General features: G+C 35.5%; 3 protein-coding genes and 1 long non-coding RNA gene across 5 annotated transcripts; 2 read left to right on the forward strand and 2 right to left on the reverse strand.

Annotated features, from left to right (window-relative positions):
• Positions 1 to 113: 113 nt before the first annotated feature.
• Positions 114 to 1,252, reverse strand: LOC132172964 (uncharacterized). The gene is made up of 2 exons (XR_015909811.1): positions 1,125 to 1,252; positions 114 to 552 (listed from the first exon to the last, which is right to left on the reverse strand). It is a non-coding gene; the product is annotated as an uncharacterized LOC132172964 (long non-coding RNA).
• A 2,378-nt stretch (positions 1,253 to 3,630) lies between these two features.
• On the forward strand, positions 3,631 to 10,722 carry LOC132170996 (ARM REPEAT PROTEIN INTERACTING WITH ABF2). The gene is made up of 19 exons (XM_059582180.2): positions 3,631 to 3,936; positions 4,352 to 4,512; positions 6,081 to 6,253; positions 6,332 to 6,452; positions 6,532 to 6,606; positions 6,713 to 6,807; positions 7,078 to 7,153; positions 7,264 to 7,371; positions 7,493 to 7,621; positions 7,732 to 7,800; positions 7,957 to 8,016; positions 8,137 to 8,260; positions 8,388 to 8,527; positions 9,147 to 9,210; positions 9,340 to 9,419; positions 9,698 to 9,762; positions 9,886 to 10,003; positions 10,092 to 10,216; positions 10,376 to 10,722. The coding sequence occupies exons 1-19, from the start codon at positions 3,684 to 3,686 to the stop codon at positions 10,470 to 10,472; spliced, it is 2,133 nt and encodes a 710-aa protein (XP_059438163.2). The 5' UTR covers positions 3,631 to 3,683; the 3' UTR covers positions 10,473 to 10,722.
• A 1,052-nt stretch (positions 10,723 to 11,774) lies between these two features.
• EMB3129 (GTP-binding family protein) lies at positions 11,775 to 19,724 on the forward strand. The gene is made up of 9 exons (XM_059581693.2): positions 11,775 to 12,061; positions 12,788 to 12,922; positions 13,043 to 13,159; positions 13,443 to 13,586; positions 13,668 to 13,754; positions 14,962 to 15,077; positions 15,788 to 15,969; positions 18,612 to 18,669; positions 19,002 to 19,724. Exons 1-9 carry the CDS (start codon positions 11,909 to 11,911, stop codon positions 19,123 to 19,125), a joined length of 1,116 nt encoding a protein of 371 aa, XP_059437676.1. The 5' UTR covers positions 11,775 to 11,908; the 3' UTR covers positions 19,126 to 19,724.
• A 434-nt stretch (positions 19,725 to 20,158) lies between these two features.
• Positions 20,159 to 23,722, reverse strand: CYCP1;1 (cyclin p1;1). Of its 2 annotated transcripts, none has more exons than XM_059582220.2 (3): positions 23,494 to 23,722; positions 21,136 to 21,543; positions 20,159 to 20,628 (listed from the first exon to the last, which is right to left on the reverse strand). In XM_059582220.2, the coding sequence occupies exons 2-3, from the start codon at positions 21,534 to 21,536 to the stop codon at positions 20,373 to 20,375; spliced, it is 657 nt and encodes a 218-aa protein (XP_059438203.1). In that variant the 5' UTR covers positions 21,537 to 21,543; positions 23,494 to 23,722; the 3' UTR covers positions 20,159 to 20,372. The 2 variants fall into 2 exon arrangements, with proteins under 2 accessions (XP_059438203.1, XP_059438202.1); XM_059582219.2 differs by having other exon boundaries at positions 23,445 to 23,722.
• Positions 23,723 to 27,346: the final 3,624 nt, after the last annotated feature.

Genomic DNA, 27,346 nt, shown 5'->3' on the forward strand with positions numbered 1-27,346 from the left:
GTATGACCAATTATTGCTCTACAACAAAAATTACAATGATTTTATGTTTAGAGTTATGTATGTCCAGTTTGTGCCTAAAACAAACAAACCAAAAAAAAAAAAAAAAAAAAAAATTGAGAACATTTAAATAAGAAATTTTCATTGATCCAACAAGATGATATAATAGTATAAAATGCAGCTGCATTTTTTAAACAATAAATAAGGCAATTGTTAAAGACAGAATACAGTCATTAGTAAGGAAATATGGAGGCAGGTAGCAGTTGATTCTTGGTGATCTAGTGGAAATAATTAAGAAGAAAGTTCCAGAGGAGGATGGCACCTGCCAAAAAAAAACACGACTATGAAGATTGACTACAAAAAAACCTTTACTGAAAACGCAGGTGCATCTACACAACAAAATCATGGGATTAAGGAACCAACATGGAGCAACTTACAGTCTTGAGAAGTAGCTCATCTCAATAAGTATCAATGGTACGTATCTACATCAGATTAGACTCATCCAACATCTAATAATTCCAGCAATTCAAAGCCTCTGCCATGGGATCACCTTGACTGAAAATAGCAGTAGTGAAAATTCTACAACTTTTTGCACACTGATGTTTCAAAATCACTTCAATCCAACTCAAATTACCCCACAAAAAGAAATTAAATTGTTTCAAACTCAACTAAGCCAGATGCCGAAAGTGCTAAAATTGCAGAATATCAGTCAAACACCAATTACAGTGTCGACTTTAAAAAGAAAACAAAAATACATATATCATTTCAAAGTCAAATACACCCAGATGCCAAAATAGCTCAAATTGCTCAAAATAATAGACAACGAATTTCAACTACAGAAAATTCCTGAATAGAAGAGAATAGAAAAACTACGGAAAAAAATTCCCTTTAATTAACATATAAAACCAAAAAAAAAAAGAAGAAAAAAAAAGCAACAAATTAAACTAAATTCTTATAACGAAGAGATACAGAGAGAGAACTCACAATCGTGTTTATCACGACCTAGATGTCTATATAGAATAAAAAAAAACCCAAAAAACCCAAATCAACAAACATCAGAATCAAAACATCAGATGGTTAAACCCCTCTACCAAAATATCATAAACAAAAAATCAGATCCGGCTTACCGAGAGAGAGGGAGATAGAGAATGGTAGGCACTCCGGCTCCGGCGAAGCCTCTTGCAGGTCTGGCCTGAGCTCTTTTGGTTTAGAAAACTGACACTTGGTTTCTCTTGTACGTGCAACTGTGTTCCCACTTTTCATCTTGCAAAGAGTCTAACGGCGTGAGTAACGGGTATTTCATTAAATAAGGCACCATGTGATAATTTGCAAAACGGCACAGTTTTACATGGATTGTTATGCAAAACTGTGCCGTTTTGCATAACAGCTTCTATGCGGTAGTTTTCACTACCGCATAGAAGTCTGATCCATAAATTATGGGTTAATACAATATTGATAAAAAACAAACAAGAAATTCTCAATACTCATCATAAACACAGAGCCCACAATGAAAATTTAAAGTAGAGAACTTGCCTTATAATTTTCGCAACCTACGAACCTCCTCCCAAAATTTTTCTCTGTTTGAACTGTTTTCACAATCATCGGCCGCTTACAGTAGCAAAGGCGATGCGGTGAAGATGAAGCTCCGCTTTGAGTGGAACCAAGCAATGCACCAGGACTTGAGGTAGACTCCATCGTTTTTCCTTCAGCGCAAGAACCCTAGTTTCTCTAAGTGAGGTGAAATGCGTGTTGGTGATGGTGAACTAACTTGGGTTGTGAGCTTGGTGTGGGTGGGGGCATTTTGGGGAACAAATAAGCTTAAGTGATTAGGTATAGGTCACGTGATCACATTTCCGCCAGAGAAGACTGCAACGACTAACGGATAGGCCAAATTGAAAAAATTTTAAACTTTGGTAGGGCGCATAATTTTCTCTATATATTTCATTATATTCAGGATCTAAGCATCTGTAAATTATATCCTACATCGAAAATCTCAACAAAGGCATATATGGATGCTGTCGTTTTTGTGTTTCGCTGCCAACACTTCAAAAGTAATAGCTACCCAAGAGTGGCATACCACAAAATTATCTTTTGAATCTAAGGGTCCATTTGGAATTCCGATTTTGTTTGGATAATTTGTGTTTTTAAACGAAACCGCAATATGTGGCTTGTTTGGATTGTAATTTAAAAAACACAAGTTCTAAAATCGTGGAAAAATCCGCGATTTTTATAAGCAAGATGAGGGTTGCTTATTCGAAAATGCGCGAATTTAAACCAAAATCACAATTTTGCATCACAAATATTTAACGCAATAATTAGCAAATTTTCAAGTAGGAAGGAAATTGTTTTTAAAAAAATACTGACCTTCTATTATTTTTCTTCATCCTCACTCCGCCTCTCTGCTTTTTTTCGCTCGTTGCTACTGTTCTCGGCATTGTGTAGCCTCTACATTAGGTAAACATCTAACCTTATTTTTCAAGCATGATTCTTCCTAATGGGTAATATATATATTTTTTTCATATAACTTTCTAATAAATATTTTTCTTTTGTAAAGCTCTGCACCATATGAAAAAGCTTGTGTGGTTTTGTGTGTTTTTTTATAAGCGTAAGGTGGGTTTGTGTGGTATTTATGAAGAAGCTCTGCATCATATGTGCTCATTTTTGTAAGATACACCAAAAAATTATATTGTGCACATTGACCGTCACTATGCACCTGTCATAACGATGTGCACGCAGTGCACAGTGATGGATTACTTACCCATCTCTATGTACTGTACAGTAGTGATGTGACTGTGCACTATGTATGTAAACTGTAGCTTGTATCAAACGGTAGGATACAACGTGTCAATAAGCAAATTGTACTCATTCACACTACAACATTTTGTACTTTAAAAAAAAAAAGAAAAAAAAAAAGAAAAGAAAAGAAGAAAACTTAACTTACCACCTATTATCTTTCATTATTTTTCAAGCATACCCTTAAATTTTTAAAAATGTCAATTTAAGATAATCATCTTTCAAAACTTTACAATTTCAACCATATCATCAAAATTTGGAGTTAAATTATACATAAAAATACATTAAAAAAGCATTTCCAAATCATTTGTTGACTTTAATTTCTTCAATTCCAATCGTTAGCCTTCCTAGATTTCCGCAAAGAAAAATCCCCCCCCCCCCCCCAAAAAAAAAAACAACTCTCACCCAAATATAAATTATTAATTTTATTCAATTTAATTCACCTTCCCAAACTTGTGTTCCCAATTTAATTTCTATTATCTAAATCATCCAAACATAATTTCAAAATTTTTTTTTTCCGTATTCTTAATTTTGAAAACAATTTTAAAAAATAAAAATCAATACAAAAGAAACAAAAAAATCTCACCATAAAACGGGAATTGAAAAATGGGATTTACTATCCAATCAAAAATCAACGTGGCTGTATCCCGATTAAAAAATATTATTTTATAGTTGGGCCGCCGGGCGCACATTAGCATTTAAATTCATAGAATCCAGAGAGCGGGAGCGCACATTAGCAACAAAATCGAAAACAAATTGGCGGGCGCAACCAAAACACAGTAGCGGTTTATATAAAAACAATCTCGCCTACGTTTCTAACTTCTTACCCCAAACCCGCAATTTCTTTTCCGAAATTACCCCTGCCTCCCTCCCTATCCAGCGTCCTGCCACCCATGGATCACCACCGCGAGGGCCAAACCTCCACCGCCAGACGAAGCTTGAAGAGGAAGCTTGAGCGGGAGTTCGAAGACCAGAGCGAGCATCGCAAGGTTCTCGTCGTCGAGCCCCGCAAGGCTCACCGGGACCTGGCCAGAGAGGTCCTCGCCCACATCAATGTCCTCGACTCCACTTCCTTTTCCGCCGCCGAAGCCGATCGTGCCTCCGCCAAGAGTGCCGCCGTTTCCCTCTCCGAACTCGCCAAATACGGTACCGTTTTCGTCCCTACTCACGCATCAAGTAGATATGATTTGTGTATATATTCGTGTATGTATATAACCAGAAAATGAGAGGTGGCTCAAAGAGTTCGACAAAATTGAGTGGTCAAATATTTTCTAATTCGTTAATTTAAGGATTTTTTTTTTTTTTTTTTTTTTCTATGTGTGATTTCTTCAATTCATATTAAATTCAAGGTTTATATGATCTATTTGATTCCTTGGATTGATGCAATATTATATTTTTTGATAAGTATGTGGTATAGCGGCAATTTAATTGAGTGATTTATCTAGCATGGATGCTTTTGTTAATCAATGCTTTTTTCATATTATTTTAGTTATGTGGATTATTTGATTTAGTGGTCGTTGTCGTGGATTTTGGTAATTAGGGTTCTTGTGGTTGTGTGCAGAGGATAATGTGAATGTGATAGTGGAGTGCGGAGCAGTTCCGGCTTTAGTGAAGCATCTCCAAGCACTGCCGGCCGTCAAAGAAGGTGACAGTGGTCGTAGGCCGTATGAGCATGAGGTGGAGAAAGGAAGTGCATTCGCTCTTGGGCTTCTTGCTGTCAAAGTAATTAGAGATTGTGCCTTTCTTGTTTTGGTTAATGCCTTCTGTTGTTATTGACTGACTTAATTTGTGATTTCTGTTTTATTCTGCTTGTTTTGGAACTATTTGGATTCTTAGTAATTGTGATTTAAGTTTTGTGGACTTTTCATGTCAGAGTTGTCATTTTTGTTTTTGTTAAGTGCTAAGAAAATTTCTTCTGGAATATTATCCAATTGAAAAATCTAGCCCATGCTTGAAGCATTACATGAATTTTATAGAATGCGCATGTAACTGGAAGTCTCTGGCTGCACTGACTTCAGTGATGTTAGCATGTTAGAAAGTTTTGTATCATCTGTCTGATGAATGAAAATTAAGTGCTTGTTTATAGGCAACCATGGCATGTATTTGTGCAAGGGCAGTCTAGGTTGAGAAGCTGATCATACTAAGCCAACCGGACTTCAGATTTCTGGTATGAAACCCAGGTTTGCTGATCAGGTTGGAGGAATAATTGGGGATAGTAATAGCTGGCTGAATAATTTATAACATTATGTATAATTTAGATTTTGATCGGATTTGGATCAATTATTGCATTGTTTGATTTATCTGTGAATTTTTTTAATATTAGATAATTTACCAGTCTGCTATTGGTAGGGGGAATTCAAGAAATCGCAACTTTTAATTTGTAGGAGAGATTTGGAAATTATACGATAATGGTTGCACAGTCAAAACCAATTAACTTCATACATTTACCTGGACTGACATCAGACCAAGTTATTGAAGAGTGTTGTATTCGATAGTACCTTTTTGTTTATCAAGGGGAAACCAGTGTCCGGTGTTGTTGAAGTTGAAAGGTGTTGAAGGTTGTAAGAGTGAAAGTAGTTCTATTCCATGCAGCACTGCCTGGGTTATCTGCAGTATTGTAAATTATTGATGCAAACCTCTGACTGTTAAGCGTTGAATTGGGCGTAGTCTTGTGTGACTGTGTGTCGACTTTGTACCTGACATTACTTGCATGAACCTCTAATTAAAAGCCAAGTTAGCAAATGAAAGGAGGAGGGCCTGGAAGTTGTCCTTGGTCTAGAAGTTTTGGACTTGCTGTTTTTTATTTTGGTGGGAGTATCTCATTGGCAAGGTTATTGGTTCAGTCATCAAAAGCAAAGTTGAATATTATCGCTACAGTCCTGTGGTGCATATCCTCAGTTCAAGGGTGCTAATTATTGAATGTTTTGGGCTGAAAGTTTTTCCTTATTTACAATGCTTAATTGACAGTTACTCGTGAGTGAAGGTTCATAGGCGTTTCCTATACTAATTTGACTTGTATAATTGTGGAGAAACACCATCACTACGATAATGTGCATGGATTTGACTAATGGCATCACTTATGCAAGAGATGGATTGCTTATAATATTAACTGGGAAATCTTCTTTTTATTCCAGTTCTGTGGTTGGAATAGCTGCACATTATAATTAAACATGACCATGCTATCAATGTTGATATTGCTCTTTTTATGAACAGTTGTTTTTTGTTTTAACTTTTGAAGTCATGCTTTAACTCATTGTTGTAGTTTCTCTGCCTTTGTTTGTCTTAAACAGCCAGAGCATCAACAACTCATAGTTGATGCTGGAGCTCTACCCCATCTTGTGGATTTGCTAAAGAGGCACAAGAATGGTTGTAACACCCGAGCAGTCAATGGTGTTATTAGGAGAGCTGCTGATGCAATAACTAATCTTTCTCATGAAAATGGTTGCATTAAAACCCGTGTCAGGTTTGCTTGTTTCCTCACTTGCTCTTGAGTCTTATTTTTCATTCTATCCTCCATGACATAATTGACTGTACATGTCAGGATTGAAGATGGTATTCCTCCTCTTGTTGAACTGCTTGAGTACACTGATATAAAGGTACAAAGAGCAGCTGCTGGGGCCCTACGGACACTTGCATTCAAAAATGATGAAAACAAAACTCAGGTAGATGACTTTTTGTCTGCTGCATGTTACATTTTAGCCTTTTCTAATACAGCTGTTGATATGAGTTGCAAATTTGCAGATTGTAGAATGCAATGCTTTACCAACCCTTATACTAATGCTTTGGTCTGAGGATGCCTCTATACATTATGAAGCGGTTGGCACTGATCTATAATATTATATTTCATTCTTTATGCCTTTGGGATTTTTTACTGTACTTTGCCTTATTTTAGGCAATTTCTGATTTTTTTGGAGACTGTCAGGTTGGTGTAATAGGTAATCTGGTCCACTCATCCCCAAAAATTAAAAAAGAAGTTCTCCTTGCTGGAGCTTTACAACCTGTTATCAGATTGCTTAGGTAACACTGAATGTTCCCTTCTATTAGTCTTACCAAATTCACTTTTGCTTTGGAGAATTGCATATTTTTGGATGGGTTTATTAATTTTTAGAGCTATAAGTGCCTGCTGGAAGTTCATGATATTTGGCTTGTAGAGTCTTTATTTTTTTTTCAGAAAAAAAACCCTCCTGTGTACTGAATCTACTGATATTAACATTTTGATATTATTATTGGCCAAGTTTATTTACCTATCAGAAAAAAGCACCAATAGGTTTATCTCTTTGATGACAGTTCCCGCTGTCAAGAGAGCCAAAGAGAAGCAGCTCTGTTACTTGGTCAATTTGCTGGGGCCGACTCTGATTGCAAGGTGGATTATAATTTTTATTTCTTTGCTTAGAATCTACTGCTTCCATATATTGAATCCTCTTGTAGTATCATATTCTTTTATTAACTGTTATAAGAATGAGGTTCATGCAGATGCACATTGTTCAAAGGGGTGCTGTCCAGCCATTAATTGAGATGCTTCAGTCCCCAGATACACAGCTTAGAGAGATGTCAGCTTTTGCGCTTGGAAGGTTGGCACAGGTTAGCATTTGTTTCCTTTAACTTCTGCAATTATTGATATTTTTATTATTTTTTGATACTGGGTAGTATATTGTGTAAGGGATGTATGTTTTCCTAGATTTCTGAATAATTCTTATTTCAGGACACGCACAACCAAGCTGGCATTGCTCATAGGGGAGGTATCTTGCCTCTACTGAAGCTTCTTGATTCAAAAAATGGATCTTTGCAACATAATGCTGCGTTTACTTTATATGGTCTTGCAGATAATGAGGTAGAGCTCATTGGTTCACTGTTTAATATTAAGTTTCAGGGTCAGTTTGTCCTTTATCAATCATCTAATAGTGGTAATCTTCTGTAACTAATTTAAAGTTTGTTCTGTAGGATAATGTGTCAGATCTTATCAAGGTTGGCGGCATTCAGAAACTTCAAGATGGAGAATTCACTATTCAAGTAGGCCTTCTCTTTTTCAGTGATTATGAATTTAATTTATACCTGCTTAATTTTGTTTGTTAGTGGCTTTAGTATGCACTGAGACTCATTGATTTCTTACTCTCTCTTATCCAGTTCATTCTTTTGTTCCCTTATAATTGAGTGTGATACTTGCAGCCAACTAAAGATTGTGTAGCAAAGACATTGAAGAGATTAGAGGAGAAGATTCATGGACGTGTAAGTTTTTTTCTATATTACTGGTTTTTTTTTTTGGCTTGCATTATGTGCTATTTAGTTACTTTATCCATTACGTTAAGGTATTTTTCTACCAATTCTGACAATGCTTTATCCTTGCAGGTACTAAAACACCTGCTATATCTGATGCGGGTTTCAGAGAAGGCCGTTCAAACATGGGTTGCCTTGGCTCTTGCTCATCTTTGTGCCCCTGATGATCGAAAGACTATTTTTATCCATAACAATGGTACAAATCTTTGAGCTTTTTTCGAGTATTGTCTTTTTTTGAGCAGGTTTGCTTCACTTGTTCCATCCTTATATGGGATTTTCAAGTTCTTAATTTGTTGTTGACACATATACGTTTTTGTCTGCAGGTTTGGAGTTGCTGCTTGAGCTTCTAGAGTCTACAAGCCTGAAGCAGCAACATGATGGTTCAATGGCCTTGTACAAGTTGGCTACAAAAGCCACTTCACTCTCTCCAGTGGATGCTGCTCCTCCATCACCAAACCCACAGGTTGTTTATTAGATTTCTTATTGGTTTATCACGTGCCTATTCTTGCATTGTCTCTTATTTTGAGTCTGTTAGGGGCATGGGATAATAGAGTTCACTATGTTCTTGAATTGATCTTATTAATTTTAGGAAACTTCACTTAACTTTCTTGAATTTTCATCGCTTTTGCAATCTTTCACTCAGTTTAAAAACTTTAAATTTAATGTCTCGAACTTTATAAAATTTGTAACATCATTCATCTGTTAAATCCTAACGAGGGTGATAAATTCTCAAAATACCCCTGTATTTTCCCGACTTTTAAAAACAAAATTGTAATTAAGGATAATTTTGTCATTTTATAAATATTATAGGTGTATAATGGTCATTTCACCATTTGACTGCCTAATTTAACCACAGACCCTAACGGAATGGGTGAGATTACAAATTTTTTAAAATTCGATACACTAAATTAAGAGTTTTTGAACTTTGGAGAGAGATTGCAAAAGCAATAAAAGTTTATAGAGATTAAGTGAAGTTTTTCCTATTAATTTTCTTAAATAGCTGATACTAGCGTATCAATTGTTTTAGTGGGTGACTTAATTAATTTCGTTTTGGTTTTTGTCTTTAAAATTTTTTATTGCAGGTGTATTTGGGTGAGCAATATGTAAACAATCCTACACTTTCTGATATCACGTTCTTAGTTGAAGGTAGGAAATTTTCTTGCATATGCTGTTATTATCTTATCGAGTAAAATGACTTGCTTTTTGTTTCTTTTCAGCTAATGAATTATGATTAACATAACATGCTATGGGTGTGTATACTCCTTTCTTTATCAGGTAAACAATTCTACGCTCACAGGATTTGTCTGCTGGCTTCTTCGGATGCATTCCGAGCAATGTTTGATGGTGGTTACAGGGTGAGTACTGACTTTTACTAAGGCTCTCTGTTTGTGCTCATTATATGATGATATTTAACCTCTTTGGCCAGTCATTACCTCTTCTTTGGCCTTGCTCTTAAAGATCTAATGAGCTGGCTCATCATGTTGTTAAGGTGGCCTTGTACCCTATTGGCCTGTCAAAGATAATCCAGCTAAAGAAAACTTTGCTGTGCTAGGAAAGAGGAAATGGATCTGGGGAATTTTTTTTTTTTAATTTATTTATTGTTTATATAAAATCTCGTAACTATGTATTGCAGGAGAGAGATGCCAAAGACATAGATATTCCAAATATTAGATGGGATGTTTTTGAGTTGATGATGAGGTGCGATATTTCCTTGTGGTTTCCCTCTTTCTGCATCATTTACCTCCCCCCCCACTGCTAGGAATAGAAGTAAATGGGCCCCTCGTATTTGCTGATAGGTTAAAAATTTTCTTGTGCATTTAGATTCATATACACTGGATCAATCGAAGTCAACCTTGAGATTGCCCAGGATCTCCTCAAAGCTGCTGATCAATATCTTTTGGATGGTCTTAAGCGTCTCTGCGAGTATGCCATTGCTCAGGTTGGTTGGCCATGGAACTTGTTTGACAATTCTCTTTCTATTTTCTGTATTACCAGTTAGTCTGATGGATTCTCATTCTCTTTTGAAGGATATTTGTGTAGAAAATGTTTCCATGATGTATGAGTTTTCAGAGGCCTTTAATGCTATGTCTTTAAGGCAAGCATGCATACTGTTTATTTTGGAGCAGTTTGACAAATTGAGTGTCAAGCCATGGTATGTTACCGACTTACCCCTCTCTCTCTCTCTCTCTCTCTCTCTCTCTCTCTTATACAGACAACATATACAACACAATTATAGTGATAAATGTATGTATTTTTTAGTTGTGTTTCTAATCAAGTACGGGAATTAAAATCTTTCAATATAAATATGCAGGTATTCCCACATGATAAAATGCGTTCTACCAGAGATGCGGAAATTCTTCACCAATACACTTTCTAAGCCAGTCCAAGCTGACTTGCTGCAAGAATAGATGATACTTGAGTTTTGATGTTTGGCTAACTATTAAGAAGGGAGATGAAGAACGTACATAACGTTGTAGATCATTTTTTAGAGTCATTGAGCCAGCGGGAGTAGATGTCATACAATGTAATTCCTCATGTTGATCGAGCTGCATTTGGCAAAAGGTCCTTGTGATGCTCACTTTGTTAATAGTCGGGTTTTATCCCGTTCTAATAAATAAACAGAATTAACAACTTTATTAATAAGATTTAGTTTGAGCATACCCTCATACAAATAACTCTTTCGAGTCATAAGCTGCTTGTTTCTTTTTCAGAAAATGACCGTCTTTCTTGATGTGGCATGGCTTGCCACAATGGTAGCAAGCATCCTTCATTTTCTTCTCATGGTTATGGTTCTGTTTTTGGTTTTTAAAGTTCCCCTTCTTTTGATTGGGCCTTTTGTTCTAAAAAAATGTTGCTTTCAAGAAGAACCTTCCTCCACTATATGCACTTTCAAGGATAGAATTTCTTGATCTTCATTTCTTTAAGCTTTAATTATTCCTCAATTTGAAAGTGATGACCTAATTAATCAATAGTTATCTCCTTTTTTTTTTTTAGAATTTTCTTCTGTTTTTTTCACAAGGGAGGAAATTTGTCAATGATGGATGAGACAGTAATTTCTTCATCCATTTTTATGTTACACTGACTAATTGAAAGTTAGAGAAGACATTGTCAATTGGATGGTAATTTAAAAGAAGTATGTGAATTTTATTATTATTATTTTTTTTTATTTCTCCATGAGAGAGAGGAGAATATTAGAATAATTGTAGGAGTAAAGAATAAAATAATAATAATAAAAATAAAAAATAGTAAAAATTTATATACTTTTAAATTATCACTCAATTGATAATCAATCTAAAATTTTTTCAATATAACAAAAATACTCTAATAAATTTGAAAAAAAAAAAAAAAAATCTTCACACCCTGAACATTTAAAATTTATTGGCACATCTAAATTCAAACAACAACACAATTTTCTTTTTATATTTTGAAGTGTGAACCAATTTTATTTAGGTGGAGTGTTTTCACGTACGTGTGTATCCCATTCCATTCCCAATTTGATGTTGATTTTCTATTTGGTGAACATGGTTTTGGCAATTTTTTCTTCACTACTTTTTTTTTTTTTTTTTTCAAATTTACTTTGAAAAAATTATTTAAACTTAATATATTAAATTAATATTTATCCTTAAAACATATAAAAAATTACATATCCTATTAAAAAAATATATCAAAAATACACGAAAATCAATTTAGTACACCGGTTTCCTCCCACCCAGAAAACTTGGTCCTATCCCGGGAGAAAACGAAAAATAAACCAAAGTTTTTTCGTACGTATATTATCTGCTGAGTTCGTCTCACAGGCTCGCAGCAAGACAAGGCTGAGACTGGTTCTACTGTTCTAGTACACATGTCGATGGCGGTTCAGCTCTCAGGCCTATGGCTGCCAAACTCTCCTACTCTCCCGGGCCACTTTCTTCAATGCCCAAGAACCAACCCCAAGCCATTTCCAACAGCTCTCGCTGCTACAGCTTCTCTCTCATCCGCACCTCCCACTATCCAGGCATGAATTACGAGCCTCACTCATATATTCCTCCAAATTTGTTTGAGATTTTGTTCACTCTTCGTGTTTGGTTGCCTAGAAAACAGAGGAAAATGTAATTTCTAATCGTTTATCTTATGTTGGGGTTTATTTACTATGAGACCCAGGTAGAATTAAGTGGAGGGTTTTATTCTTTATAGGTTCTTTACAGTGGCGAATGTAAAAATGATTTTTTTTTCTTTATATTCACCACATATTTCAGCAACCAATCAAAGCATTTGGTCCGGGTTTTCGTTTATTTATATTAGAATTGAAAGCAGTTGTGCAGATCAATTCTTCTTTTTTCAAATAAATTTTATTTACACGAAGGCTGAATTTGCTGGTGCATTTTGATTTTCTTTATGGCTGAATTTGTGATATGGAGGTAATGCAGGTGCATTTTTAAGTAGAATACTCGTGTCAACCACCTGATTGTGAATTTGTGGGCTAAATATGGACATCAAATTTCTAGCCCTAGATATTAACAAGTTTTTTTCTTTTCTTTTTTGCTTTTAGACGAACTATTGTTTTAGTATTTCCAGCTCTAGAAGTAATTATATTCTTGTCCCTAGTTTTGAGAATTAATTTGGCATTACATGTTACTGTACAATTCTTTTGACTTTTGTGGATTTATCATCAACATCATTTGGAAATAAATTTCGGGTATGAATGGAGAGGATAACGCAGTTGTGAATGAAAATATTTCAGATTGTTGGTGGGAAAACTCCCAGTTGGTATGAAAATGGGAATGCCAATTCCAAAGATGGCTGCCAAGGAGAGACTGATTGGGTTGATCTAGATGCTGATCTTTATCACTGGACAAAGGCACTGCGTCCTGTTCAGGTATGAATAGGGTTGGGTCTAGCATGATTGAATTTTCTAAGTGGTGGCGGGATGGGCTTTTTAGAATTGTGGACTAATAGTTTCTACTTTAACATGCTATTGGGTGTTGGCAATGGATAGTGGTATCCTGGTCATATAGCAAAAACAGAAAAGGAGCTTAAAATGCAACTCAAGTTAATGGATGTTGTGATAGAGGTGCGAGATGCAAGAATTCCATTGTCCACAAGTCATCCACAGGTTAGAATTCTGTACTACATTGTTACTGCTTAGATATATTGTGAACATCTTTTGTAACAACTTACATAGGAAAACATATTGTGGTTGTTTAAAATGTATTCTCTCTCTTTTGGCCGAAACCACGATTGCTATAATTGTGGCATCAGATAGCATTACTTAGATCCCGAGTTGCAACAAATATTAAATGCCTCTTGATACTCCAAGAAAAAAGCACCATTAGTATTGAGGAATAGAAACCACAAGTTGTAGGCCTTGACCTTCCTACTATTTTTCTCTTGGGCAGATGGATGCGTGGCTTGGCAATAGGAAAAGAATTCTGGTATTGAATAGAGAAGACATGATATCCACTGCAGACAGGAATGCTTGGGCAACTTATTTTGCAAGGCAGGGTATGAAGGTTGTCTTTTCCAATGGGCAACATGGAATGGTACCAACACAAGAGACCCTCTTTCATCCAATTTTTTGGACATCATAACAGAATATAATTATTCTCATGCATCAAGTACAGGGGACTATGAAACTAGGGCGTTTAGCAAAGGCATTAGCAGCAGGTGTAAATGTCAAACGCAGAGCCAAAGGACTACTTCCACGGGCGGTGGGTTCCTCAGCACAAGTGAAACCAAATATGATACCTTTTTTATTTTATTTCCTTTTTCAGTCTTTTACTTATGCATGATTTTATTGTCATGTGCTTGTGAATGTGGTTGCTAAATTATAAATGCATTTATGGATATTTTGATATTATCAGTATACTTACTAGACACAGTTTATCTTCCATAAGAACTGATGAAAGATAGTTGATTTTTGGAGCATAATGTTTGTTTTTCCAATCTTTCCTTGACATAATCTTTAGAATGAAAATGAACAATTTAATACTTTTTGATTAACTCTCAAAGTTTTAAGATAGTCATTTGTTCATTTTTGCACTTTAAAGATGGGGGCCTCAGCTATGCTCCCATTTGTTTCTCTCATCGGCCATGCGGTATGTAACTGATCCTTTGGCTTACATCTAAGCATGTGCCTTGCCAAAAACACTTGTGAATCAAACCCAAAACTCGAGAAACCTAAATGTACTAGCAATTCTTCTGGAAGAGCAATTGCAGTGCCATGATTGATCATCGAGCACAATGTGATGGTGTCTTTTACCTCCAACCTCCCCACACTCTTCTTCCTCGCACTCCTCTTCTCTTTCAGTATCACCATCGAGAATGGCACCTACCAGGCCACCTCCTTCATCAGTTGCAGCCCTTCCCTCAAGGTCCTCCTCCCTTGCCTTGACCTCTTTTGGACCCACAGCCACCAGCACTACCACCACCTTGCCTTCCCTGCTGCCCCCTTCTTCCACCTGTTCTATGCCATAATGCTAGAAGACGACTTCTTTGGCGAGAAGGAGAATCCTAGCCCGTGTGGCTCTAAACACAAGCTTTACCTCGAAGGCATCCTTGTGATTTTCAACAATTTCAATCCAAATCACAGTTTTCAACAAATGCAATCAACATTCCCAAGATTTTCTTCACTGGAATAACATTCGGTGTATGTTTGCAACAGAACAAACACATCGGCAACAATTATTAACAAAATGAAAATGAAATGATTGGATTGGAAAAGTTCAAGACATGAACTGAAAATTTTTGTTTTCGAATTCTTTATAAAGGATTAGAGCTCCGTTGCTGTGATGCCTTTTTTTTTTCTTAGCTTAGTGTTATAACCTTGTATTATGCAAAGTGGTATTGGTTCTTTTGTTCGTAAGATAATTGTTGTAGTTCCTATGTTTAAACGAGTGTTAAATTATTGTTGAGCAGGTTCGAGCTGGAATAGTTGGATATCCAAATGTTGGAAAATCATCTTTGATCAACCGTTTGCTGAAGCGGCGAATGTGTCCTGCAGCTCCCAGGCCAGGTGTTACAAGAGAATTAAAGTATACCTCTTCATCTTTGTCACTTAGATATCTTTGTAGATACAAGGTTGGGGGTAGGGGAAAAAATAGAAGTGGCCTTCAATGGTAGTTTTAAAGTTATAAGTCTTGCATTAATTTTAGTCCTAGAAAAATTCGAGAGATTCTAAGTTCTTTTTTTTTTTTCTTCCTTTTGGTGGTAAGTTAGACACATGGTTGCGGTTCTAGAACCATCAATTCACCCTCCATCCCATTCTTGTGGAGGGGGAAGTGCCATTTGAGCTAGATCATTGGCAAGATAATAAAATTTCTTGATTGTGATTGAAGATATTGGGAATTTGGTAAAAAGATAAGGCTGGAATCTATTGAATTTTTTTTTTTGGGGGGGGGGGGGGGGGGGGGGGATATCTATTTAAATATTAAAATGCTGAGAATACCAAAGAATCTTTGAAAAAGAAAACATGAAAAGAGAAAAAGAATTTAACAAATTTAGAGTGGCTTACTATTTTAATGGAAAAATTTTCATTCTGAAAGAAAAAAAACTCAAAACTACTAACCTAAAATTTTGTATTTGAAAACAACAGCCTTCTGGAATGGAATTTCGTCACTCTCAGAAGAGTTTCAAAAAAATACTTGTTCTATTTGTTATCCATGAAATAATTGTTAAGAACAAATCCTGGCCCTTTCGATGTACTTTGTTCATTAATTTTATGTGTTAAATGTTCATGTAAAAGGTGGGTTCGTTTCGGGACAGAACTTGAGTTGCTAGACTCTCCTGGAATAATCCCAATGCGGATTAGTGATCAGTCAGCTGCAATAAAGCTTGCTATTTGTGATGACATTGGAGAGAGATCCTACGATGTTGCTGATGTTGCCGCAATTCTTGTACAGATGCTGACAAGGCTTCCATCAGTAGGTAAGCATCATGTCTACCCATCAAATGAATCTGCTCTCTCTTGGAATGCTTGAGGCTATTTGTTCATCAAGGACACTTAACCGGTATAATAATAATATAAAATTGATCTATATAAGAGGGTTGCAACCAGCACCATTCTCTCAACTAGTGGTAATTGTTTAAATGATATATTCCATTCCTTGTGCTAGCTTTTGTTAGGATGCCAAGAAAACCACTTGTAACTTTCTGGAAACCATCCTCGTTTGGCAACACTTTTTAGGATAGTTTTTTGCTTTTTTAGCAAAAAGGTAAAAGCATTAACAAACAACTCAAAACACAAAACATTCACAAATCACCCAAAATTACTTTTACTTTTCTGTCACATCACAACTAAAAAGCAAAAAAAACACCCTCTAAAAAGCATTATCAAACGAACCCGTAGTTTTTTTTTTTTTTTTTTTTCCTTGTGGTTTAACGCATTTATTTTGTTTTCAACCCAGTTTCATTTCGTATTGTAGATGGTACCTTATTTAAGGCTAAAAATGGAGATGGTCTTTCCATCCATAAAAGTATCTCATATGGCCACATGGCCATATTCCTCATTAAAAATTAAAAAAAAAAATTGAAAAAATTAAAAAACTAAAAATATTGGGGAAACTACTTAAAAATTGAAAGCATTTAAAAAGCATTAATTTTTTTTTTTTTTTTAAAATAAAAAACTAACAAAAAAAAGGATTTGAATGGCTCATGTCACCTCTTTGGCCAAAAGGGGGGTGGCCGCCCACCCCCTTGGCCCTTGGATAGAATATTTATCTTTATAAAACACATTTATCTCCCTATTGGTCTTTACTTCATGCAACAAAGCTCATCCCTTTTTCCCCTTCGTCCTTGTTCGGCTGAGAAAGAGAGATATACAGAGAACGAGAGAGAGTGGAATGATTTAGAGAGAGATAGCCTGAGAGAGAGAAGGTGAGAAAAACGTGAGTGAGAGGGCGGTTTTCTAGCTGCGAGTGGGAAGCGGCTGAGGCAGTAGATTCCTATCTAGCTCTAGTGAGCTCTGTACCGGTAGGACGTCCGAGCTTCCTCTTTTCCTAAGCAAAGGGAGACACTTTTTGGTAGGTAATATCTTCCCTTGATTCCAATCGTAGGGTTTGGTGTTGTTGTAAGCTTGAAATTATGGGTAATAGAATGGGTGTGATTTCGGTGCCCTTTTTGGGTTTCTGTTGTGTGGGTGTTTTGTGTGATTTCGGCTTGCCCATACCTCAGTGGACAATACCTCTAGGACATAAAGAGCTACTTCCAAACGCTCGTTATTCTAACTGGGAAGGATCTCAACCAATAGGGGAACTACCCCGATGCACACAATAGAGCTCCTGACTGGTTTCGTGGGAACAAACTGTCTTGAGCAAACTAAGAACGGTCAAGACACCATTTGGATGTCTTTTAACCTTTACCAACCTCAACAATCCAACCAAAAGACTCGAGCTTGCGAAAATCTCAAATGCAAAATCCTTCCCAACTATCAACATTTCGATCAATTTCGTGCAATTGATCTTCGTCTCCAGGGATCCCTCATACATGTCCACCATTAATGATATTTTCATGGGTTGCATCAAATCAGCCTGACTCCAAATCGAGATCTAAATTCACAAGAATCTCAATTGTCTCTAAACCAATTGCATGCGAAGTGAAATGACCCAACAGAGAAGAAAGCAAAGGTATTTGGCCATTTGGGGGTGGCAATTTTTTTTGAGTTTTTATTTTATTAATTAATATTTTGAGTTTTTGAGATTTTTTTTTTTAAAAAAAAAAAAAAAATTAATGATGAATATGACATGGTGGCAATTTTTGATTAGTTTGACGTCTACTTGCATTAGTTTCATGGATGAAAATTGGATGGAAGGACCATCTTCGTTTTTAGTCTTAAATGAGGTACCATCTACAATATGAAATGAAATCGAGGTGGGAAAAAATAAAGTCATTACCCAAAGTTCATTTTGGCTCCAGTTTTTTGTGTGATCCCTACCAAAATGAAACGCTTTTTCATATGAGGAAATTGCCATGTCAATCATCTTGGAATCAGAATCCTACTCCTTAGACACTATAAAAACAGTATTGATACAGGCGATGAAATTTTAGGAAAAGCAGATTTATATTATACTTTTCAGGGCTCTGTCAAAATTTCCTATGTGATACAAAAGAACTTGACAGCATTTTGGCATCAGCTATCCATTTACTCTTACTCCGTCTTCCTACTGCTCTCAAAATTTGACCCTGTGATCATATAGATATTCCAGTTTAAGATATGGAATAACAAAGTCAAAAATTCGAAGTAACCAAATGCAAAGAGCCCACTCACCATGAGTTAGATTTTCCTGTCTCTCATTAACTTAAAAGCTCTCGAAATTTGAAACTCCATGGCTTACAAATTTGACCCCGTTCCCCTCATATGCAAGATTGTTCCATTTTTTTAGGAGTGATGAAATAGCTTGGTCTTAATCTCTCCATTTTGCATATTCTTGTACATTTTTTCACCTGTGTTCAAATTTCAACTAGCTTTTATTCAATGCCCAATAGTAATGTCATTACTCAAATTCAAGATTTATTTTCTCTTACATGTACATAGCGTGAAATAATACTTTTTTTTGTTTGGCTTATTGCAGGCACAAAATCTCTTTACAACCGCTATAAGATTGATGTGGATGGTCAATGTGGTAAAATGTATGTCTCAGCTGGGTGATTGTTGTTCTAACTTGGACTTTGCATTTCTTTAAAGATATTTTTAGGTGCTTATTTGGGGGAAGATTGGGGGATGAGTGCTAAGCACTTTTTGAATGATGGTTTATATGGACAGCCTGGTCAGAGAAACCAAGGATGCCAAAAATAAAAATGAATTTTGGTTGGCTTTAAAGTAGATGAAAGTCTATCCTATACCACATGGACTGATGCAGTTTGGGCATTTGGGGACCTTTTAACAGAATGTTGTCACCCATTCATTTTCATTTCAACAAAATTTCTAGTTGATTTGGTCGCTCTACATTTTCTGACTGCAGATTTGTCCAGAAGCTTGCACTTAACTTGTTCAATGGTGACATTCATCAAGCGTCATTCCGTGTTTTGTCTGATTTTCGGAAAGGGAAGCTTGGGTGGCTTGCACTGGAGAGGCCTCCTAGATAATGCTCTTGAATGTTTGCTTTGGAGACGACGACTTTTCAAAGCTTCAACCAAAACCCCCTGACATGTCAAAAGGATGCCAAACTCTGTCAGGGACTGAACTTATAAATCTTTGTGAAGATTGGAGAACAAAAATCTTGGTAAGATATGAGATTTCATAATGGTTAATCGTGTTAATATGGCTCTAATTTAGAACAGGGAAGTCGGGTGATTTCAGGCGTTCCAAACAGAGGAAGTGCCATAAAAGCAACTGAGTCTTCCTGCCACGAGATGCAAGTAGCTGTTTTTCAGCTTGTATTTATCATCAGTGACCATAATGTAGCAGCCTCTGTTAGTATTGAGTTTTGTATGCATTATGTATAGCAAATATATGTAAATTAAACCCATAGGCATCATTGTTTACAACTCATCGCTAAATCGAAATATTTATTGTCATTTTTGTTTATCTGACGAAAGAATCCACCTGAAGATGATTTGAGGTGGTTGTAAGGAAATGCTTATTAAACTCATCTGTAAGGAGGTTCAATCCAGTACTTCCATAACTTTGAAGTGATGAAAGCAAATTACTAATCTCTATTGGGACTCCAAGAGATTTTTTTTTCTCTCTTCTTTTTGGATGAGCGAGTTGTTGGTCCGAATGAGAAGCTTTACAAGTTACAAAAGCAAACGAAAATACTAGGCGGAAAGCATCCTAAGATAGATATTGATGTTGCATATTCAAATCATTGTTCCTATTTTCGTCTTTCATTGGGATAATTGCTCGAGGAGAGTTCAACAATTACCCAATAAATCTCTAGCTATTTTGCTACAGCAAAGAGAGCTTTCATGAGACTCACCTCGAACTGAGATTGCTAGATATTTTAAGACACCATCAGGTGTGAAAGGTTCATGCTTTAATTTTTATGAACGGTAGTTGCTACCAGCTGAAATGAAGAGCACCAATGCAATCTATTCTTCTAACCATGGAATTGCTAAAATTTGTGTTTACACTAAAGCATCTAGGAAAGACCCAATCCAAGAGGGGACAACCCACAAGAGAATGGTGCTTTGAGAAAAAGCACACAATGAAATAAACATGGAATAACCTATTGCAATCTCTACCAGTTTACAACACATTTGAAATACAGTAAGCAAACAAGCATTATGTCCCTAACATGATTAATCATGTTCAACAATCAGGTCTTCTAATTTCATTGTATTTAAGAACTTTGTAGGTTTGTAATGATACATTGGGAATGATTTCCACATTTTCATTGTGCGACTGTGGGAGCACAACTCGAATCGTCTTTGTTTGACCAATTCTCTTTAATTCCACAGGCTTTAAAAGGCCGTTCAATCTGGAGACCTTCTGCAGTTTCCTTTTCCAATTGTAAACAATATCTTCCGAATGTCTCTATAGTTACTTGAAGTCTGAAATCTATACTAAACAAAAACTTCATCTCCAACTTGTTCAACTCTGCTGTGCTTACTCCTCCCACTTTGGCATAATATGCATTGTTGAAGAATCTGTAAAATGTTGTAAAGCTATTTGTTTCAGAAGGTTACACCAAAAGTAAAAGCCAACTAATGATGCAAAGAAGAAAAATATAGAATATAATGGTACATAATCTCCATCTAATTGGTGATCTGATTGGCTTATGGATTTGTCTATTAGGCTCCCTCAGAAGTTTTAGGGTATTATCAAGTCTGTTCATTATTATCAGGAACTAAATATTTGAAGACTATGAATTTAGAACTTCATTCATGAAAACTATTGACGCATACAGGTTCCTTATATAAATTTCTGACACAGTATCTTTATTCTTTGGACTCTTAACTGATAATCTTCTCATCTCGTCAGCCTATATTAGACACTTTCCAAGTGTAGGGAGTACAATCACTAAAAAAAAGTGATACCCACAGGGGCACCACATAAACTATCTATTTCTGCCTTGGAAGAGAATTAAGACACTATAGTTAAAAAAAAAAAAAAAAAAAATGGAGAATCATTTTCTTGGGTCAGTCAGTACTTACGCGTCATCAATAAATTTTGCAGCAAGCATTAGACTTGTTATCAGAAGCCGGTGAACATTTAGAGAAGTTAAATGAACCTCTGTACTTTGAAGGAATCTATCCACGTATATGTGTGCGACAACAAAGCAGGAAGGGCTGCAGCCAGAGTACTTGAAGATCCGATCAATATACTGCCGAATGCTCAGAGTGGGAGCTCTCAAACCATGGAATATTGTGACAACATCTTTAATTTGTGTTGCCTCCAACAGAATCTCATTTTTTTGAACAGATCTCTCAAGAAGTGAGGAGAGAAGTGATAAAACCCGTGGAATTGCAGGAACGCCTTTTCTCAGTTCTGTAAGCCCCAATGAAAGGCAAATATCTGAGTCCACATTCTGAGCATCATGTGCCAAAGTTCCCATCTCCAAGCTGCACGGCAATCATGGAAATCAATAAGTTAATTCATAACCAACGAGTGCTCAAAGCAACATTCTTGTTGGAAATCATATATCATCATAATAGTATCTGCAAAAACTGATTAGCTATATTAGACGATTTGAAGGAATGAAAAAAAAAAAATTGTGACATTTATTACAAGACTGGCCATTTACACAGCAGAGAAAGACCACAACCATTTCGAGTCATTCAACTGCCAATCTAGTCCAGGTTCCAAGACACTGATGGAATAATCATGCTGGTTCTTACATTTCTCAGGACTTTAACCTATTTCATTTCAAAATTCTGAAAAAAATCCAAAGAGATGTTTGAAATAATGTTTTTGACACTCTTGAATGCACCATCCTTTGGATGCTTTTAACAACTCATAAACTTATGATCAAAATTAAAGGGTTTCAAGCTGTGAAGAAAATGCTTTATAAATAGTACTTTGATGCAATGAAAGTGATTTCTAGGTAGTATTTTTCAATAAAGAAATGCCAAAGACAATAGGCAACCAATAGTGTGGGAAGTTGGGAACCAACCCCCTCCAGTCTGTTTCCAGTAGTTTTCTAACGGCTGAACCAATGGACGTTGGCTGCTGAAGAAGATCCTCAAACCGACTGAACACAATAGGGCTTCTGAACCAAGCCAACACCAACAGTTGTCATCAGTAGATTTGTTGATTTGGGAGTGTGTGAGGCACCACTCAAAGCAACACCAGCTTTGGTGGCAGAGTGCAATTAACCACCGCCATATATGGCACTGACGCAGCAAGAGAGAGGCAAAGAAAGGGAGAGTGGGCTGGGATGGAGAGGCAGAGAGACTTGGAAGAAGGGGTTGGTTGGTTGGGTCGAGAAAAGCCGGTTTTCCAACACATAACCCAATAATCGACCCGACCCTGTCGAAAACTGGTTTTTCTTACAAAGCCCCCGCAAACTACATTAGCTTGGAATATAGTTCCAAATCAACATAATTTGGAAACGTGTTTCACAAAATGCATTAAAGAACTTACTAATCCAGAATAACATGCTTCCTCCACTTGCCATGATATTCACAGCTTCCACTAAAATCCATTACATTCAATTGTATTTCTCAAATCCTTTCTATTATTGTTTCTTGATTTTAACAACTTCTTCTCTCCCTGAAAAGGAATTCCCAAAAGTGCATAATTCCAGTTGCTAAGAAACGTCTAACTCTAGGCTTAGTTACATGTTTACAACTCATTGAATTGAATTCTCTCCTTTCCAGGGCTACCTTCCTATATTATCTCACCCATATCTAACTGGTTCTAAGTTTTTATCTGATCGAGCTGATACCCAAGGTTGGGTATCAATCATGACGACAAAAAAAAAAAAAAATCTAAGATTGAGGAGAGCATTCTACTTTAATCTTATTTCCATCTAACAATCAAGAATTCCAAGCTTGTTAGGAGGAAAATCACGTGACGAATTGCTTCTCCAATAAACGTTTCACAGACCCAGTTTGCACATGGAGGCCTAGTTCTTTTGCTTCTCACCGCATTAATCTCTCTCTCTCTCTCTACCATCACGCATAGATCTCGGAGACCCATTTCACTTTCGCCCAAAACATGAAAAATTAGCTAAGTAAACTGACCAAGCACAACAAATCAATACTAATAAGTCCTCCAATTAAGAGAATCCAACATAATTATTCAAAGTCAAAACTCGTAAACGAAATGAACAAAACAGGCAAAACCCAGAGGAGAAAACCACAGAAACCCAACAAAATAAGCAAATCCCACCATTTCAAATCAAACCAATCAGCAGATATACATTGTTCCATCAAATCCCAACTCAGTAAACGCAATGTCAGGCCCAAATCTGGAAAGAAACACATCCCATAACAAAAGCAAAATAACATACAAAACTTACAAGAGTCTTAAAGGGAAATGGGAATTCTCAACAGCCCGGTAGCTAGTACCTTCTTCTACCTATGCGTGAGGCACGAAGAAGATACACTGAACGGATGGCTTAGCTTGTCTCATGGAGTTTACCATTCTTGCTTCTCTCTGCCATATCTTTTTTCTGCACGCTTTTTTGCCAGGCAAAGAGATTCAAAGCTTGCTTCTTTATTTATTCCCACAAGTCTCTCCTCTCTCTCTCTCTCTCTTTTTCTCTCTCTAAAGCAACTTCACATGAAAGATTGTGTCGGCAGTGCACTCCACCTTTGCTGAGTGAGTGGGGAAAGCGTTTATTCTAGCCTCTATTGGTGGTGAAGTGGGGACCCCTTGGCCCTTGGCAACAGTTTTTTCCTCCTTATTTAAAGGAGTAATTTTTTGTTTTGTTTTTGGTATTAGATCGATTTGATGATTTCCAAAAGAGTAACGGTAGAAAGTCTATTTTTATTCTATAATTATTTTATAATGATGAGTGTCAGTTTTAATTAATAATTGATTAATTTTTATCTTAAAAACACACACATTTGTAGAATAAAAATGTAGTTTCTTAAAATAAACAATTTTTTAATTTAAAAATATTCAAAAGTTCGTTGGGATATCGATATTTTGAGATAATTGTGCAGATAAAAATGTTTCTAGCTATTACACTTTCATCCCGCTCTCATCTAACAGGTTTGATGTGGCAATGCCGACGAGTCCTTAAATCAACTTTTGTTAAAAAATAATTTTAAAATGAGCCTAATGAGATGAAAATGTAATATATTGTATTTATAATTTCGAAATAAAATGGTTAATGCTCAAGGAAAGAGCTTCATTTATCCAAGAAGCGAAAATAGAGCTTAGAAATAGAGCATGACAGCTAAGCTTACAAGAGTATGTCTATGAGGTGGAGAATAGGGACATGGGGAGGAATTTTACGGTTTCATGAGTCGTGGTTTTCGACCGATTGAATTATCTATCGAAGACTTGTTTTGATGTATTTAAGAGAGTATATATATAGTGTTACGTTATTTACAAAATTTAAATTATATGATAATATATGTAAAATTTAATCTAAACAACAGGACTTAATCTCTCTCTTTCACTTAAAATAAATTAAAAATTAAAAGAACAATAATAACTTAATTCATGACGAGGCACTAAAGGGCATTGACCGCATGTTAGGGCATCCAAGGTTAAAGTTAGGGCATCTATAGTTTCTCTTCATCTAGGCCTTTTTTATCATTGATTTTCAACAAATAAGTATTACTATAATCACGTTTAGGTACAATAGTTACAATCAGTCTCACTTCTTACTATTTTTATTTTTTTTCAAAAAAAAAAAAAAATAGTACAAAAGTTTATTTAATTAATTATGCCCCACAGTCAGCGGTTCACTTGTAATGACAATGATTGAGAAGCAGAAAATGATGGCTTGGAGTGGGGATCTTGTGTAATCCCAATGCTTATTTAGTAGAGTCCAAAAGCTCTATTATATCATACATTATTATTATTATTAGTCGGTGGCTTCTTTTGCTTCCACCTCTACGCCTGATTGGACCACACCAACTGCTTTAATATGATATTTTATATATTTTCTGATATACTTAAATTAATTATTTTCTAATCTAATTTCTTATCTTTTAAATATCTGAAGATTGCTTTAAAAGACCTTTTTGTTACATAGATTTTGTGTTTGTTTAGTTTTTGTTATTCAGAATCAGAAACATAATCCTAATATTTTTGCTAGAAAATAAAATTTTAAGGATATTTTGGTTTAATTTCATTTTGTGCAAAACACTGGTAAACATCGAAGTAATTCTAGGTGACCTATTTGTGTTATATTAAAAATGATGTGGTTATTAAAATCATCATTGAGCTTTCAATTGATCATTATTGAATTTTGATCAAATTGTGATTTTAATAACCACATTATTCTTAGTAAGACACAAGTAGGCCATCTAGAATTACTCGTAAACATTGAGTAATTCTAAGTGGCCTACTTGTGTCTTACTTGTTATACTAAAAATGATGTGGCTATTAAAATCACTCTTTGATCAAAATTCAATAATGATCAATCATAAGTCTAATGGTGATTTTAATAGTCACATCATTCTTAGTAGGACACAAGTAAGATACAAGTAAGCTACCTAGAATTACTCGTAAACATCACCATATTTTGGAGGCATATTTGTTGTAACTTGGTAACATGTCAATTAAACAAAATTGGTGAGGCAAATAGGGTCTTAAGTAATATAGGAAACATGTTAGTATTAGAAATAAAGGCCTATTAATGTGGAATTGTAAGAGATTAATGATAATTAATTTTATGAAGAGATTAAAGTTAGACCCATTTTACATGAAATTTAGGGGATTCATTTTACCGTTCAAATTTTGTTTTGTTGTATTTAACGATGTATATAGTGTCATGCAATTTAAAAATTTAAATAAAGTGACAACGTATTGTTAAATGTAATATAGACAGTAAAATGAATCATTTTCATTTCATTTGAGTTCGAAAACGTTTTTATTTGTAAACATTTATGGGATTAAAGAGCTCAAGGATATCAATTGCAAAAGGAAAATGTCACTTTAATTTCAGCTTTTGAATATCCCCATCAAAAATGCCTTATAAAAGTCTCTTGTACCTAACTAAAATGATGGAGACATATTTGGTGTGAGATGGACCACTACCATGATGTAAGAAAAAAAGTAATTTACTATTTATGAACAATAAGTAATCTAGCATTGGATTATATCTGCCAATTCAATTAGAGTTGGAGTCATGGGAAAATGCTATGTGAATTGAATTAGTGTTCATTAGTCGTCTAAGGTAGTGGTTTAATGGTTTAAAGAGGTCTTTAAAGTGATTAGGTACACATTAAAGCATAGGTGAGAATCTTTATGTCTGATTAGTGTAAATTATGTTAATTTCTATTGATGCGTTGGTGAGGCTGGATTAGGTTATTGCTCAACTGGACTTGAGAGAATGCTTGTGATTCTTACTATTTAGGTCCATCACGTTGATTCCCATTGATATGTTAGTGAGGCTGGTTCAGGCTATGACTTAGTCTGACTTGAATAAGGACTTGTAGCTTATAGTTCGCACCGTCTAAACCCTCTCATATGATACTCCCAGTAGATAGGTGCTATTATGGGGTCTCGCTAAATTAGAATAGTCACAATTGACCTTCCTCGCCTACCATTTTAATTAGGAAAAAAAAGAGTAGTGTTGATTATATTTGCATCAAATTAAATGGCATGCAGGAAGAGGCAAGTGGCATGATTAAATGTTTAATCTTTTTATGTATTATTAGTTGACATGTTTATCAGGGTCCGGCTTACATGTTGTTATTTTAATAACATGATGTAAGCAACCGTCAAGATTAATCTCTTAAAATCTTTCTTTATTTTTTCTCTTATATTAAAAGCTTATAAAAGTAAGTCAATTTTCAAATTCAATATTAATCGTTGCTTGCACTACATCATACATACTGTTATTAAAATAACAGTATGTAAGCCAGATCCTGTTTATCATGTAGTTTGAAGCATTTTAGGCAATATTGGTTGAAAGTTGAACTGGGGAGGGGACAAGTGAAGCCCAAGTATAAGTAATAGTATTTCTGGCATGTTGCATCCCGCAGAACCAGGCCATCTAAGCTACAGTTGTCAAAGTGTCGGTTCCGACAATATCAAAATTAGCCCATGAACATTTACATGCATGCTTAATCTTAATACCATCCCATTTATAATTTTTAAAATTAATTAATGTTGAAGTTTAAATAGGACAAGGCTACAGTTCGTTTGCTGCATAAAAACATATGTATTCTTTGTCGTTTTATCATTCTATATCCATGTGATTATGGTGGTTGGCAGATGAAGGTTTTTATTGTTTTT

The sequence above is a fragment of the Corylus avellana genome, chromosome 1 (assembly GCF_965113065.1).
Source record: "Corylus avellana chromosome 1, dhCorAvel1.hap1.2, whole genome shotgun sequence".
Lineage (NCBI taxonomy): Eukaryota > Viridiplantae > Streptophyta > Magnoliopsida > Fagales > Betulaceae > Corylus > Corylus avellana.

Excerpts from the sequence above, each read along its gene's own strand:
- LOC132170996 (XM_059582180.2), top strand. The coding sequence starts at position 3,684 with ATGGATCACCACCGCGAGGGCCAAACCTCCACCGCCAGACGAAGCTTG. Across the intron at positions 6,254-6,331 it reads TGCATTAAAACCCGTGTCAG|GATTGAAGATGGTATTCCTC; the intron begins GTTTGCTTGTTT and ends TGTACATGTCAG. Across the intron at positions 9,211-9,339 it reads TATCACGTTCTTAGTTGAAG|GTAAACAATTCTACGCTCAC; the intron begins GTAGGAAATTTT and ends TTTCTTTATCAG.
- EMB3129 (XM_059581693.2), top strand. The coding sequence starts at position 11,909 with ATGTCGATGGCGGTTCAGCTCTCAGGCCTATGGCTGCCAAACTCTCCT. Across the intron at positions 12,062-12,787 it reads CCGCACCTCCCACTATCCAG|ATTGTTGGTGGGAAAACTCC; the intron begins GCATGAATTACG and ends AAAATATTTCAG. Across the intron at positions 13,755-14,961 it reads AAGGACTACTTCCACGGGCG|GTTCGAGCTGGAATAGTTGG; the intron begins GTGGGTTCCTCA and ends ATTGTTGAGCAG.